The sequence below is a fragment of the Salmo salar genome, chromosome 18, assembly GCF_965601325.2.
Source record: "Salmo salar chromosome 18, fSalSal1, whole genome shotgun sequence".
Taxonomy (NCBI): domain Eukaryota; kingdom Metazoa; phylum Chordata; class Actinopteri; order Salmoniformes; family Salmonidae; genus Salmo; species Salmo salar.
In genome coordinates, this window is record NC_138308.1 from 98,818,661 (window position 1) to 98,834,973 (window position 16,313).

At 41.4% G+C, this 16,313-nt stretch overlaps 1 protein-coding gene across 1 annotated transcript in view; it reads left to right on the forward strand.

Moving 5' to 3' along the window:
* Positions 1 to 15,924, forward strand: part of LOC106592473 (serine/threonine-protein kinase DCLK2) — a 30,564-nt gene extending 14,640 nt beyond the window's left edge. Inside the window, 10 exon segments of the mRNA XM_082965399.1 lie at positions 1,359 to 1,429; positions 1,431 to 1,465; positions 3,436 to 3,493; positions 5,024 to 5,143; positions 6,905 to 7,051; positions 7,705 to 7,838; positions 9,175 to 9,252; positions 9,467 to 9,563; positions 13,808 to 13,888; positions 14,008 to 15,924. Of these exon segments, the coding sequence (XP_082821525.1) occupies positions 1,359 to 1,429; positions 1,431 to 1,465; positions 3,436 to 3,493; positions 5,024 to 5,143; positions 6,905 to 7,051; positions 7,705 to 7,838; positions 9,175 to 9,252; positions 9,467 to 9,563; positions 13,808 to 13,888; positions 14,008 to 14,220 (1,034 nt within the window). The 3' untranslated portion in view covers positions 14,221 to 15,924.
* The last annotated feature ends 389 nt before the right edge of the window (positions 15,925 to 16,313 follow it).

A 16,313-nucleotide genomic window follows, 5' to 3' on the forward strand; every position in this document is an offset into this window, starting at 1 on the left:
GTGTTAGGGTGTGTGTGTGTGTTAGGGTGTGTGTGTTAGGGTGTGTGGTGTGTGTGTTAGGGTGTGTGGTGTGTGTGTGTGCTAGGGTGTGTGTGTTAGGGTGTGTGTGTGTGTGTGTTAGGGTGTGTGTGTTAGGGTGTGTGTGTGTGTTAGTGTGTGTGTGTTAGGGTGTGTGGTGTGTGTGTGTGTGTTAGGGTGTGTGTGTTAGGGTGTGTGTGTTAGGGTGTGTGTGTGTGGTGTGTGTGTGTGTGTGTGTGTGTGTGTGTGTGTGTGTGTGTGTGAGGGTGTGTGTGTGTGTGTTAGGGTGTGTGTGTGTGTGAGGGTGTGTGTGTGTGTGTTAGGGTGTGTGTGTGTGTGTTAGGGTGTGTGTGTGTGTGTGTGTGTGTGTGTGTGTGTGTGTGTGTGTTAGGGTGTGTGTGTGTGTGTGTGAGGGTGTGTGGTGTGTGTTAGGGTGTGTGTGTGTGTGTGTGTGTTAGGGTGTGTGTGTTAGGGTGTGTGTGTGTGTGTGTGTGTGTGTTAGGGTGTGTGTGTGTGTTAGGGTGTGTGTTGTGTTAGGGTGTGTGTGTTAGGGTGTGTGGTGTGTGTGTTAGGGTGTGTGGTGTGTGTGTTAGGGGGTGTGGGTGTGTGTGTGTGTTAGGGTGTGTGTGTGTGTTAGGGTGTGTTAGGTGTGTGTTAGGGTGTGTGTGTGTGTTAGTGTGTGTGTGTTAGGGTGTGTGGTGTGTGTGTGTGTTAGGGTGTGTGTGTGTGTGTGTGTGTGTGTGTGTGTGTGTGTGTGTGTGTGTGTGTGTGTGTGTGTGTGTGTGTGTGTGTGTGTGAGGGTGTGTGTGTGTGTGTTAGGGTGTGTGTGTGTGTGTTAGGGTGTGTGTGTGTGTGTGTGGTGTGTGTGTGTGTGTGTGTGTGGTGTGTGTGTGTGTGTGTGTGTGAGGGTGTGTGTGTGTGTGTTAGGGTGGTGTGTGTGTGTGTGAGGGTGTGTGTGTGTGTGTTAGGGTGTGTGTGTGTGTGTGTGTTAGTGTGTGTGTGTGTGTGTTAGTGTGTGTGTGTGTGTGTGCAGGTTGGCACTGACACATATGGTCCATACCACGCTACTCCAACAATCCTCAGGACGTTTTACAGCATGGTTGTGTGTGTGTGTGTGTGTCCTCGGTTACCCCTGTCTCTCTCCTGTATAGTGAATGGGAACACTCTCTCCTGTATAGTGAATGGGAACACTCTCTCCTGTATAGTGAATGGGAACACTCTCTCCTGTATAGTGAATGGGAACACTCTCTCCTGTATAGTGAATGGGAACACTCTCTCCTGTATAGTGAATGGGAACACTCTCTCCTGTATAGTGAATGGGAACACTCTCTCCTGTATAGTGAATGGGAACAGGTCGGTCTCCTCCTCCATCATCAGTGACAAGTACAAGGTGGGGAAGATCATAGGGGACGGGAAACTTTGCCGTTGTTAAGGATTGTGTAGAGAGGTAAGTACTAGATCACACACACACACACACACACACACACACACACACACACACACACACACACACACACACACACACACACACACTGGGGGTTTCTCAATATGCGTACTACCGTGCTTCAAGCAAATTGGAGCACGCAACGGTCGGTGTATGAGTCCAAATCAAAGTATGTGAAATGGAACACTGAGGGCAGTTCTGAGATGAAATGGACCACTGAGGGCAGTTCTGAGATGAAATGGAACACTGAGGGCAGTTCTGAGATGAAATGGAACACTGAGGGCAGTTCTAAGATGAAATGGAACACTGAGGGCAGTTCTAAGATGAAATGGAACACTGAGGGCAGTTCTAAGATGAAATGGAACACTGAGGGCAGTTCTAAGATGAAATGGAACACTGAGGGCAGTTCTGAGATGAAATGGAACACTGAGGGCAGTTCTAAGATGAAATGGAACACTGAGGGCAGTTCTAAGATGAAATGGAACACTGAGGGCAGTTCTAAGATGAAATGGAACATGAGGGCAGTTCTAAGATGAAATGGAACACTGAGGGCAGTTCTGAGATGAAATGGAACACTGAGGGCAGTTCTGAGATGAAATGGACCACTGAGGGCAGTTCTGAGATGAAATGGAACACTGAGGGCAGTTCTGAGATGAAATGGAACACTGAGGGCAGTTCTAAGATGAAATGGAACATGAGGGCAGTTCTGAGATGAAATGGAACACTGAGGGCAGTTCTAAGATGAAATGGAACAGTGAGGGCAGTTCTCAGATGAAACTGAACACTGAGGGCAGTTCTGAGATGAAATGGAACAGTGAGGGCAGTTCTAAGATGAAATGGAACACGGAGGGCAGTTCTGAGATGAAATGGAACACTGAGGGCAGTTCTGAGATGAAATGGACCACTGAGGGCAGTTCTGAGATGAAATGGAACACTGAGGGCAGTTCTAAGATGAAATGGAACATGAGGGCAGTTCTGAGATGAAATGGACCACTGAGGGCAGTTCTGAGATGAAATGGAACACTGAGGGCAGTTCTAAGATGAAATGGAACACTGAGGGCAGTTCTAAGATGAAATGGACCACTGAGGGCAGTTCTCAGATGAAATGGAACACTGAGGGCAGTTCTGAGATGAAATGGAACACTGAAAGCAGTTCTGAGATGAAATGGAACACTGAGGGCAGTTCTCAGATGAAATGGAACACTGAAAGCAGTTCTGAGATGAAATGGAACACTGAGGGCAGTTCTAAGATGAAATGGAACACTGAGGGCAGTTCTAAGATGCGTACTTCGTTTGTACACATTTCAAAGCATATATCGATGCGCGTTTCAACTGAAATATTCCCAGAATTGTTGTCGTAATGTGACGCATCCACGCAAACAATGGCAGCTGGTTTTGAGCTGAAGAGAGAGAAAATGAACTCCGACTTCGGAATGAAAAGTTGCCCATTCACATCTCACATGTTGCCTGAATACAATATTGTATCTTAAAAACGTTAATAAATACATACCTTGTTAATGTTACAATGTTTAACTGCCTGGAATACCCACTGTAGTGTCGTAGATCACAGGCTAACTGACGAAAATAATTGGTAGATAGCTAGCTACACACAAAGAATTTGTAGCTAATGTTGGCCATCTACCTTGCATAACAACATCCTTTTTTTACATGTAAAACTAGCTGGCTAGCTAGATTAATATTCACATATAGGTAGTTGCTAATTATGAAGTAAAACGTTAGCATTTTGCTTTATGTAGCTATCTTGTTTTGTCTGTATTGGTCAAAGGTCACATTAATGCGGTAACATGGAGTGCTTCTCAAATGGAACATTTTCTGTGTTCTCCACACTCTTGTCCTCACGAGAACATACACAAGAGAACGTCCTCAGAGCATGAGTGTGTGGAGCACAGTAGTATGCATAATTGAGAAACACCCACTGTACTTGATTGATTGATTGATTGACTCGTCGACAGGTCGACAGGACAGGAGTTTGCTCTGAAGATTATCGACAAAGCTCGTTGCTGTGGGAAGGTACTGACACAACTTATGTACTGATCAGATTGATTGATTGACTGATTTTATGTATTGATGTACAGTACCAGTCAAAAGTTTGGACACACCTACTCCTTCAAGGGGTTTTTCTTTATTTTTACTATTTTCTACATTGTAGAATAATAGTGAAGACATCACAACTATGAAATAACACATATACAATCATGTCGTAACCAAAAAAAGTGTTAAACAAATCAAAATATATTTTAGATTGTTAAAAAGTAGCCACCCTTTGCCTTGATGACAGCTTTGCACACTCTTGGCATTCTCTCAACCAGCTTCATGAGGAATGCTTTTCCAACAGTCTTGAAGGAGTTCCCACATATGCTGAGCACTTGTTGGCTGCTTTTCCTTCACTCTGCGGTCCAAGACATTCCAAACCATCTCAATTGGGTTGAGGTCGGGTGATTGTGGAGGCCAGGTCATCTGATGCAGCACTCCATCACTCTTATTGGTCAAATAGCCCTTACACAGTCAGGAGGTGTGTTGGGTCATTGTCCTGTTGAAAAACAAATGATAGTCCCAATAAGCGCAGATCAGATGGGATGGCGTATCGCTGCAGAATGCTGTGGTAGCCATGATGGTTAAGTGTGCCTTGAATTCTAAATAAATCACAGACAGTGTCACCAGCAAAGCACCATCACACCTCCTCCTCCATGCTTCACGGTGGGAACCACACATGCAGAGATCATCCGTTCACATACTCTGCATCTCATAAAGACACAGTGGTTGGAAGCAAAAATCGCAAAATTAGACCAAAGAACAGATTTCCACCGGTCTAATGTCCATTGCTCGTGTTTCTTGGTCCAAGAAAGTCTCTTCTTCTTATTGTTGTCCTTTAGTAGTGGTTTCTTTGCAGCAATTTGACCATGAAGGACTGATTCACACAGTCTCCTCTGAACAATTGATGTTGAGATGTGTCTGTTACTTGAACTCTGTGAAGCATTTATTTGGGTTGCAATCTGAGGTGCAGTTAACTCTAATGAACTTATCCTCTGCAGCAGAGGTAACTCTGGGTCTTCCTTTCCTGTGGCGGTCCTCATGAGAGCCATGTCTTAAAGTAATAAGCTGTTCCTGCCATAATCTGCACTAGGTATTTTAGGGCTATCTTCTGTATACCAACCCTACCTTGTCACAACACAACTGATTGGCTCAAACGCATTAAGAAGGAAAGAAATTCCACCAATTAACTTTTAACAAGGCACACCTGTTAATTGAAATGCATTCCAGGTGACTACCTCATGCAGCTGGTTGAGAGAATGCCAAGAGTGTGCAAAGCTTTCATCAAGACAAAGGGTGGCTACTTTGAAGAATCTCAAATATAAAATATATTTTGATTTGTTCAACACGTTTTTGATTCCACTAATACATGATTCCATATATGGTATTTCATTGTTTTTAATATTTTCACTATTATTCTACAATGTAGAAAATAGTAAAAAATAAAGAAAAACCCTTGAATGAGTAGGTGTGTCCTAACTGTTAATTGGTACTGTGTGTATTGATCAGGAGCACCTGATAGAGAACGAGGTGGCGGTGTTGCGGAGGGTCAGACACCCCAGCATCATACAGCTGATTGAGGTCGACGACACGCCCACAGAACTCTACCTGGTCATGGAATTGGTCAAGGTACGCTCAATTACTTAAAGCGGCAATCAGCAGTCGAAACAATAACGAAGCGTCTCTCCGCCCCCTGTTTTGGTTTTAAAAAAGCTGAGGGATTTGGGGCTGGAGAAAATGTAACCCTTCAAGTTAACAGTAATGGATGCAAGGACTGACCATCCATGACATCAACATTATGGTGTTAATCCTGTTTTGAGGCTGTACAGTGTTGGTTTACATTTACTTTGTTTACAAACAGAGAGTTAAACAAGGTTCTGATGGGGTGTGACTGTTGGACTGAGGCATTTAGTAAGGGATAATCAATGAGAGGCTTTTAGTAAGGGATAATCGATGAGAGGCTTTTAGTAAGGGATAATCAATGAGAGGCTTTTAGTAAGGGATAATCGATCAGAGGCTTTTAGTAAGGGATAATCAATGAGAGGCTTTTAGTAAGGGATAATCAATGAGAGGCTTTTAGTAAGGGATAATCGATCAGAGGCTTTTAGTAAGGGATAATCGATCAGAGGCTTTTAGTAAGGGATAATCAATGAGAGGCTTTTAGTAAGGGATAATCGATCAGAGGCTTTTAGTAAGGGATAATCGATCAGAGGCTTTTAGTAAGGGATAATCGATCAGAGGCTTTTAGTAAGGGATAATCAATGAGAGGCTTTTAGTAAGGGATAATCGATGAGAGGCTTTTAGTAAGGGATAATCGATGAGAGGCTTTTAGTAAGGGATAATCGATGAGAGGCTTTTAGTAAGGGATAATCGATGAGAGGCTTTTAGTAAGGGATAATCAATGAGAGGCTTTTAGTAAGGGATAATCGATGAGAGGCTTTTAGTAAGGGATAATCGATGAGAGGCTTTTAGTAAGGGATAATCGATGAGAGGCTTTTAGTAAGGGATAATCGATGAGAGGCTTTTAGTAAGGGATAATCGATGAGAGGCTTTTAGTAAGGGATAATCGATGAGAGGCTTTTAGTAAGGGATAATCGATCAGAGGCTTTTAGTAAGGGATAATCGATCAGAGGCTTTTAGTAAGGGATAATCAATGAGAGGCTTTTAGTAAGGGATAATCGATCAGAGGCTTTTAGTAAGGGATAATCGATCAGAGGCTTTTAGTAAGGGATAATCGATCAGAGGCTTTTAGTAAGGGATAATCAATGAGAGGCTTTTAGTAAGGGATAATCGATGAGAGGCTTTTAGTAAGGGATAATCGATGAGAGGCTTTTAGTAAGGGATAATCGATGAGAGGCTTTTAGTAAGGGATAATCGATGAGAGGCTTTTAGTAAGGGATAATCAATGAGAGGCTTTTAGTAAGGGATAATCGATGAGAGGCTTTTAGTAAGGGATAATCGATGAGAGGCTTTTAGTAAGGGATAATCGATGAGAGGCTTTTAGTAAGGGATAATCGATGAGAGGCTTTTAGTAAGGGATAATCGATGAGAGGCTTTTAGTAAGGGATAATCGATGAGAGGCTTTTAGTAAAGGATAATCGATGAGAGGCTTTTAGTAAGGGATAATCGATCAGAGGCTTTTAGTAAGGGATAATCAATGAGAGGCTTTTAGTAAGGGATATGTTTGTGTGTGTGTTCGTATGTATGTGTGTGTGTGTGTGTGTGTGTGTGTGTGTGTGTGTGTGTGTGTGTGTGTGTGTGTGTGTGTGTGTGTGTGTGTGTGTGTGTGTGTGTGTGTGTGTGTGTGTGTGTGTGTGTGTGTGTGTGTGTGTGTGTGTGTGTGTGTGTACAGTACACTGACCTGTGTCTGTTGATGTTATCTCTCTGCAGGGTGGAGATCTGTTTGATGCCATCACATGTTCTACTAAATACACAGAGAGAGATGCCAGTGCCATGATCTTCAACCTGGCGGGAGCTATTCAATACCTACACCGTATGGATATAGTCCACAGAGACATCAAACCTGAAAACCTGCTGGTATATAAACCCTCACATACACACCTACAACAGGAACAGGGTTGGAGTTAAAACCTACAGGAGGGGTATCTCTCCAGGAACAGGGTTGGAGTTAAAACCTACAGGAGGGGTATCTCTACAGGACCAGGGTTGGAGTTAAAACCTACAGGAGGGTATCTCTCCAGGAACAGGGTTGGAGTTAAAACCTACAGGAGGGTATCTCTCCAGGAACAGGGTTGGAGTTTAGACCTACAGGAAGGTAGTTCTCCAGGAACAGGGTTGGAGTTAAAACCTCCAGGAGGGGTATCTCTACAGGAACAGGGTTGGAGTTAAAACCTACAGGAGGGTATCTCTCCAGGAACAGGGTTGGAGTTTAGACCTACAGGAAGGTAGTTCTCCAGGAACAGGGTTGGATTTAAAACCTACAGGAGGGGTATCTCTCCAGGAACAGGGTTGGAGTTAAAACCTCCAGGAGGGGTATCTCTACAGGACCAGGGTTGGAGTTAAAACCTACAGGAGGGTATCTCTACAGGACCAGGGTTGGAGTTTAAACCTACAGGAGGGTATCTCTCCAGGAACAGGGTTGGAGTTAAAACCTCCAGGAGGGGTATCTTTTACATTACACTTTAGTCATGTATATCAACCTGTCTCCTTTCTTGCCCTGTGACCTCCAGGTGTGTGAATACCTGGATGGGACCAAGTCGTTGAAGCTCGGTGATTTTGGTCTGGCTACAGTCGTAGAGGGACCCCTGTATACAGTCTGTGGAACGCCCACGTATGTAGCTCCAGAGATCATCGCTGAGACCGGGTAAGAGGTGTGTGTGTGTGTGTGTGTGTGTGTGTGTGTGTGTAGAGACCATCTCGGAGACCTGATAAGAGGAGTGTGTGTTTGTGTGTGTCCACTTCTCTCAGTTCTTTCCTCACACCTAAAAAAAAGGACAGGTAGGCCCGATCCAGCAGCAGGACAGGTCGGCCCGATCCAGCAGCAGGACAGGTCGGCCCGATCCAGCAGCAGGACAGGTTCGCCCCGATCCAGCAGCAGGACAGGTCGGCCCGATCCAGCAGCAGGACAGGTCGCCCCGATCCAGCAGCAGGACAGGTCGCCCCGATCCAGCAGCAGGACAGGTCGGCCCGATCCAGCAGCAGGACAGGTCGGCCCGATCCAGCAGCAGGACAGGTCGGCCCGATCCAGCAGCAGGACAGGTCGCCCCGATCCAGCAGCAGGACAGGTCGCCCCGATCCAGCAGCAGGACAGGTCGGCCCGATCCAGCAGCAGGACAGGTCGGCCCGATCCAGCAGCAGGACAGGTCGGCCCGATCCAGCAGCAGGACAGGTCGGCCCGATCCAGCAGCAGGACAGGTCGCCCCGATCCAGCAGCAGGACAGTTCGCCCCGATCCAGCAGCAGGACAGGTCGGCCCGATCCAGCAGCAGGACAGGTCGGCCCGATCCAGCAGCAGGACAGGTCGGCCCGATCCAGCAGCAGGACAGGTCGCCCCGATCCAGCAGCAGGACAGGTCGCCCCGATCCAGCAGCAGGACAGGTCGCCCCGATCCAGCAGCAGGACAGGTCGGCCCGATCCAGCAGCAGGACAGGTCGCCCCGATCCAGCAGCAGGACAGGTCGCCCCGATCCAGCAGCAGGACAGGTCGCCCCGATCCAGCAGCAGGACAGGTCGGCCCGATCCAGCAGCAGGACAGGTCGGCCCGATCCAGCAGCAGGACAGGTCGGCCCGATCCAGCAGCAGGACAGGTCGGCCCGATCCAGCAGCAGGACAGGTCGGCCCGATCCAGCAGCAGGACAGGTCGGCCCGATCCAGCAGCAGGACAGGTCGCCCCGATCCAGCAGCAGGACAGGTCGGCCCGATCCAGCAGCAGGACAGGTCGGCCCGATCCAGCAGCAGGACAGGTCGGCCCGATCCAGCAGCAGCACCATGCGTAACGGCAGTAATGACGATAGTTGCTCTGAGAAACTCCATATTGTTGGGAGTACCGGACGTATTTTGACAAACGTTTACAGAGCTGGTTAATGGGATCCTGGGAGATATCGTCAGATTCATTGTCTTCTCAAGCCCAGGTACTGATTCAGATAGAAGATGGTTTTATGTGGAATAATGAGGTTGTCATCTTACCTGTGTGTGTTGTTAGGTACGGTCTGAAGGTGGATATCTGGGCTGCAGGAGTTATCGCCTACATCCTATTGTGTGGGTTCCCCCCGTTCCGCAGGTGAGTTCCACTACGTTCACCAGTACAATCACCAGCACGTTCACCAGTACAATCACCAGTACAATCACCAGCACGTTCACCAGCACGTTCACCAGTACAATCACCAGCACGTTCACCAGTACAATCACCAGCACGTTCACCAGCACATTCACCAGTTCGTTCACCAGTTTCAACATAATGACTGTATATACTCAGTTTCACTCCTCTCCTACAGTGAGAATAACATCCAGGAGGAGTTGTTTGACCAGATACTCAGGGGGAAGCTGGAATTCCCTTCCCCAGACTGGGACACAGTCAGCCTGCCGGCCAAGGTAGGAGCCTGAGGGTTAGATAGATAGATGGTATAACAGTAGATAGATGGTATAACATTAGATAGATGGTATAACATTAGATAGATGGTATAACAGTAGATAGATGGTATAACAGTAGATAGATGGTATAACAGTAGATAGATGGTATAACAGTAGATAGATGGTATAACATTAGATAGATGGTATAACATTAGATAGATAGATGGTATAACAGTAGATAGATAGATGGTATAACATTAGATAGATGGTATAACAGTAGATAGATAGATGGTATAACATTAGATAGATGGTATAACATTAGATAGATGGTATAACAGTAGATAGATGGTATAACAGTAGATAGATGGTATAACAGTAGATAGATAGATGGTATAACAGTAGATAGATGGTATAACAGTAGATAGATAGATGGTATAACAGTAGATAGATGGTATAACAGTAGATAGATAGATGGTATAACATTAGATAGATGGTATAACATTAGATAGATGGTATAACATTAGATAGATGCTATAACATTAGATAGATGGTATAACAGTAGATAGATGGTATAACATTAGATAGATAGATGGTATAACAGTAGATAGATAGATGGTATAACATTAGATAGATGGTATAACAGTAGATAGATGGTATAACAGTAGATAGATGGTATAACATTAGATAGATGGTATAACATTAGATAGATGGTATAACAGTAGATAGATTGTATAACAGTAGATAGATAGATGGTATAACATTAGATAGATGGTATAACAGTAGATAGATGGTATAACAGTAGATAGATGGTATAACAGTAGATAGATGGTATAACAGTAGATAGATGGTATAACATAGTAGATAGATGGTATAACATGTAGATAGATGGTATAACATTAGATAGATGGTATAACAGTAGATAGATGGTATAACATTAGATAGATAGATGGTATAACATTAGATAGATGGTATAACAGTAGATAGATGGTACAACAGTAGATAGATGGTATAACATTAGATAGATGGTATAACATTAGATAGATGGTATAACAGTAGATAGATGGTATAACAGTAGATAGATGGTATAACAGTAGATAGATGGTATAACAGTAGATAGATGGTATAACATTAGATAGATAGATGGTATAACAGTAGATAGATAGATGGTATAACAGTAGATAGATGGTATAACAGTAGATAGATGGTATAACATTAGATAGATGGTATAACATTAGATAGATGCTATAACATTAGATAGATGGTATAACAGTAGATAGATGGTATAACAGTAGATAGATGGTATAACATTAGATAGATAGATGGTATAACATTAGATAGATGGTATAACAGTAGATAGATGGTATAACATTAGATAGATGGTATAACAGTAGGTAGATAGATGGTATAACAGTAGATAGATGGTATAACATTAGATAGATGGTATAACAGTAGATAGATGGTATAACAGTAGATAGATGGTATAACAGTAGATAGATGGTATAACAGTAGATAGATGGTATAACATTAGATAGATGGTATAACATTAGATAGATAGATGGTATAACATTAGATAGATGGTATAACAGTAGATAGATGGTATAACATTAGATAGATGGTATAACAGTAGATAGATGGTATAACAGTAGATAGATAGATGGTATAACAGTAGATAGATGGTATAACAGTAGATAGATGGTATAACATTAGATAGATGGTATAACATTAGATAGATGGTACAACATTAGATAGATGGTATAACATTAGATAGATGGTATAACAGTAGATAGATAGATGGTATAACATTAGATAGATGGTATAACATTAGATAGATGGTATAACATTAGATAGATGGTATAACAGTAGATAGATGGTATAACATTAGATAGATGGTATAACATTAGATAGATAGATGGTATAACATTAGATAGATAGATGGTATAACAGTAGATAGATAGATGGTACAACATTAGATAGATGGTATAACATTAGATAGATGGTATAACAGTAGATAGATGGTATAACAGTAGATAGATGGTATAACAGTAGATAGATGGTATAACATTAGATAGATGGTATAACAGTAGATAGATAGATGGTATAACAGTAGATAGATGGTATAACAGTAGATAGATGGTATAACAGTAGATAGATGGTATAACATTAGATAGATGGTATAACAGTAGATAGATGGTATAACAGTAGATAGATGGTATAACAGTAGATAGATAGATGGTATAACATTAGATAGATGGTATAACAGTAGATAGATAGATGGTATAACATTAGATAGATGGTATAACATTAGATAGATGGTATAACAGTAGATAGATGGTATAACAGTAGATAGATGGTATAACATTAGATAGATGGTATAACAGTAGATAGATGGTATAACAGTAGATAGATAGATGGTATAACAGTAGATAGATGGTATAACAGTAGATAGATGGTATAACAGTAGATAGATGGTATAACAGTAGATAGATGGTATAACAGTAGATAGATAGATGGTATAACAGTAGATAGATAGATGGTATAACAGTAGATAGATGGTATAACAGTAGATAGATGGTATAACAGTAGATAGATGGTATAACAGTAGATAGATAGATGGTATAACAGTAGATAGATGGTATAACAGTAGATAGATAGATGGTATAACAGTAGATAGATGGTACAACATTAGATAGATGGTATAACATTAGATAGATAGATGGTATAACATTAGATAGATGGTATAACAGTAGATAGATGGTATAACAGTAGATAGATGGTATAACAGTAGATAGATGGTATAACATTAGATAGATGGTATAACAGTAGATAGATGGTATAACAGTAGATAGATGGTATAACAGTAGATAGATAGATGGTATAACAGTAGATAGATAGATGGTATAACAGTAGATAGATGGTATAACAGTAGATAGATAGATGGTATAACAGTAGATAGATGGTACAACATTAGATAGATGGTATAACATTAGATAGATAGATGGTATAACATTAGATAGATGGTATAACAGTAGATAGATGGTATAACAGTAGATAGATGGTATAACAGTAGATAGATGGTACAACATTAGATAGATGGTATAACATTAGATAGATGGTATAACAGTAGATAGAGGGTATAACATTAGATAGATGGTATAACAGTAGATAGATAGATGGTATAACATTAGATAGATGGTATAACAGTAGATAGATAGATGGTACAACATTAGATAGATGGTATAACATTAGATAGATGGTATAACAGTAGATAGATGGTATAACATTAGATAGATGGTATAACAGTAGATAGATGGTATAACAGTAGATAGATGGTATAACAGTAGATAGATGGTATAACATTAGATAGATGGTATAACAGTAGATAGATGGTATAACATTAGATAGATGGTATAACAGTAGATAGATGGTATAACAGTAGATAGATGGTATAACAGTAGATAGATAGATGGTATAACATTAGATAGATGGTATAACAGTAGATAGATAGATGGTATAACATTAGATAGATGGTATAACATTAGATAGATGGTATAACAGTAGATAGATGGTATAACAGTAGATAGATGGTATAACAGTAGATAGATGGTATAACAGTAGATAGATGGTATAACAGTAGATAGATAGATGGTATAACAGTAGATAGATGGTATAACAGTAGATAGATGGTATAACAGTAGATAGATAGATGGTATAACAGTAGATAGATAGATGGTATAACAGTAGATAGATGGTACAACATTAGATAGATGGTATAACATTAGATAGATGGTACAACAGTGAGGATCAGGATAGATGGTATAACAGTAGATAGATGGTATAACAGTAGATAGATGGTATAACATTAGATAGATGGTATAACAGTAGATAGATGGTATAACAGTAGATAGATGGTATAACAGTAGATAGATGGTATAACAGTAGATAGATGGTACAACATTAGATAGATGGTATAACAGTGTGAGGGCATGATAGATGGTATAACAGTAGATAGATGGTATAACAGTAGATAGATGGTATAACAGTAGATAGATGGTATAACATGTGAGGCAGTAGATAGATGGTATAACAGTAGATAGATGGTATAACAGTAGATAGATGGTATAACAGTAGATAGATGGTATAACAGTAGATAGATGGTACACTGCACCACGTAGTGTAGTGGAACACAAATATACGCAGTTCAGAAATAGCCCTTGAAAACATAGCTTCTATGTTGCATACTGACTGTCACATGACGTCTTTCCTAGATGCTGATTGGTGAGATGCTGCAGGTGAACGCGGACATTCGTTATTCAGCAGAGGAGGTCCTCTCACACCCCTGGGTTACGGTAGGCCCCCCCCCCCACACACACACACACACACGTCACCTACACGCTGACCGACACAAACTCCACAACGTCCTCTACCCTCATCTGAATAAACGTGTGTGTGTGTGTGTGTTTTGCAGGACGAGGCCACTCTAGAGAGCAGAAACGTGAACACAGAGACATTATCGTCAGCTACGGTGACCCCTGACCTTCCAGTGACCCCTACAACCCCGACAGCGACCTTTGACCCTATGACCCCAGCAGCACAGAGTAGCCCCGCCCACAACAACACTACTAATCCCAACACTAAATCTATTACCTCTGCTGAGGACACATCCCACTTCAGCCCCTAGGCAAGGGATGGGCAACTTTGAATGGGGGTGGGGCCCACCAAAAATATTAACTCATCACGAGGGGCCGCGGTGGCTCGTGGGTAGAGTGAAGATTTAGCAATTTTCTAACTCATTTCCTGCAATTCTACACATTTTGCCATGTGGGTGGAGAGAAATGTTTGCAGTTTTTAATATGATATCTGAAGGAGAGTGACTAACAAAATCAATGGGAGCCCATAATTAGACTAATTAACATAATTACACCATGATTCCTACCAGTTTAGATAGCTGGCAGATAGACTAATTAACATAATTACACCATGATTCCTACCAGTTTAGATAGCTGGCAGATAGACTAATTAACATAATTACACCATGATTCCTACCAGTTTAGATAGCTGGCAGATAGACTAATTAACATAATTACACCATGATTCCTACCAGTTTAGATAGCTGGATAGACTAATTAACATAATTAGACCATGATTCCTACCAGTTTAGATAGCTGGCAGATAGACTCATTAACATAATTAGACCATGATTCCTACCAGTTTAGATAGCTGGCTAGACTCATTAACATAATTAGACCATGATTCCTACCAGTTTAGATAGCTGGCAGATAGACTAATTAACATAATTACACCATGATTCCTACCAGTTTAGATAGCTGGCAGATAGACTAATTAACATAATTAGACCATGATTCCTACCAGTTTAGATAGCTGGCTAGACTAATTAACATAATTACACCATGATTCCTACCAGTTTAGATAGCTGGCAGATAGACTAATTAACATAATTACACCATGATTCCTACCAGTTTAGATAGCTGGCAGATAGACTAATTAACATAATTAGACCATGATTCCTACCAGTTTAGATAGCTGGCAGATAGACTAATTAACATAATTACACCATGATTCCTACCAGTTTAGATAGCTGGCAGATAGACTAATTAACATAATTAGACCATGATTCCTACCAGTTTAGATAGCTGGCAGATAGACTAATTAACATAATTACACCATGATTCCTACCAGTTTAGATAGCTGGCAGATAGACTAATTAACATAATTACACCATGATTCCTACCAGTTTAGATAGCTGGCAGATAGACTAATTAACATAATTACACCATGATTCCTACCAGTTTAGATAGCTGGCAGATAGACTAATTAACATAATTACACCATGATTCCTACCAGTTTAGATAGCTGGCAGATAGACTAATTAACATAATTACACCATGATTCCTACCAGTTTAGATAGCTGGCTAGGCTAATTAACATAATTAGACCATGATTCCTACCAGTTTAGATAGCTGGCTAGGCTAATTAACATAATTACACCATGATTCCTACCAGTTTAGATAGCTGGCTAGGCTAATTAACATAATTACACCATGATTCCTACCAGTTTAAATAGCTGGCTAGACTAATTAACATAATTAGACCATGATTCCTACCAGTTTAGATAGCTGGCTAGACTAATTAACATAATTACACCATGATTCCTACCAGTTTAGATAGCTGGCAGATAGACTAATTAACATAATTAGACCATGATTCCTACCAGTTTAGATAGCTGGCAGATAGACTAATTAACATAATTACACCATGATTCCTACCAGTTTAGATATAGTGGGGGAAAAAGTATTTGATCCCCTGCTGATTTTGTACGTTTGCCCACTTACATAGAAATGATCAGTCTATAATTTAATAGTAGGTTTATTTGAACAGTGAGAGACAGAATAACAACAAAAAAATCCAGAAAAATGTAAGTCAAAAATGTTATAAAATGATTTGCATTTTAATGAGGGAAATAAGTATTTGACCCCTCTGCAAAACATGACTTAGTACTTGGTGGCAAAACCCTTGTTGGCAATCACAGAGGTCAGACGTTTCTTGTAGTTGGCCACCAGGTTTGCACACACCTCAGGAGGGATTTTGTCCCACTCCTCTTTGCAGATCTTCTCCAAGTCAATAAGGTTTCGAGGCTGACGTTTGGCAACTCGAACCTTCAGCTCCCTCCACAGATTTTCTATGGGATTAAGGTCTGGAGACTGGCTAGGCCACTCCAGGACCTTAATGTGCTTCTTCTTGAGCCACTCCTTT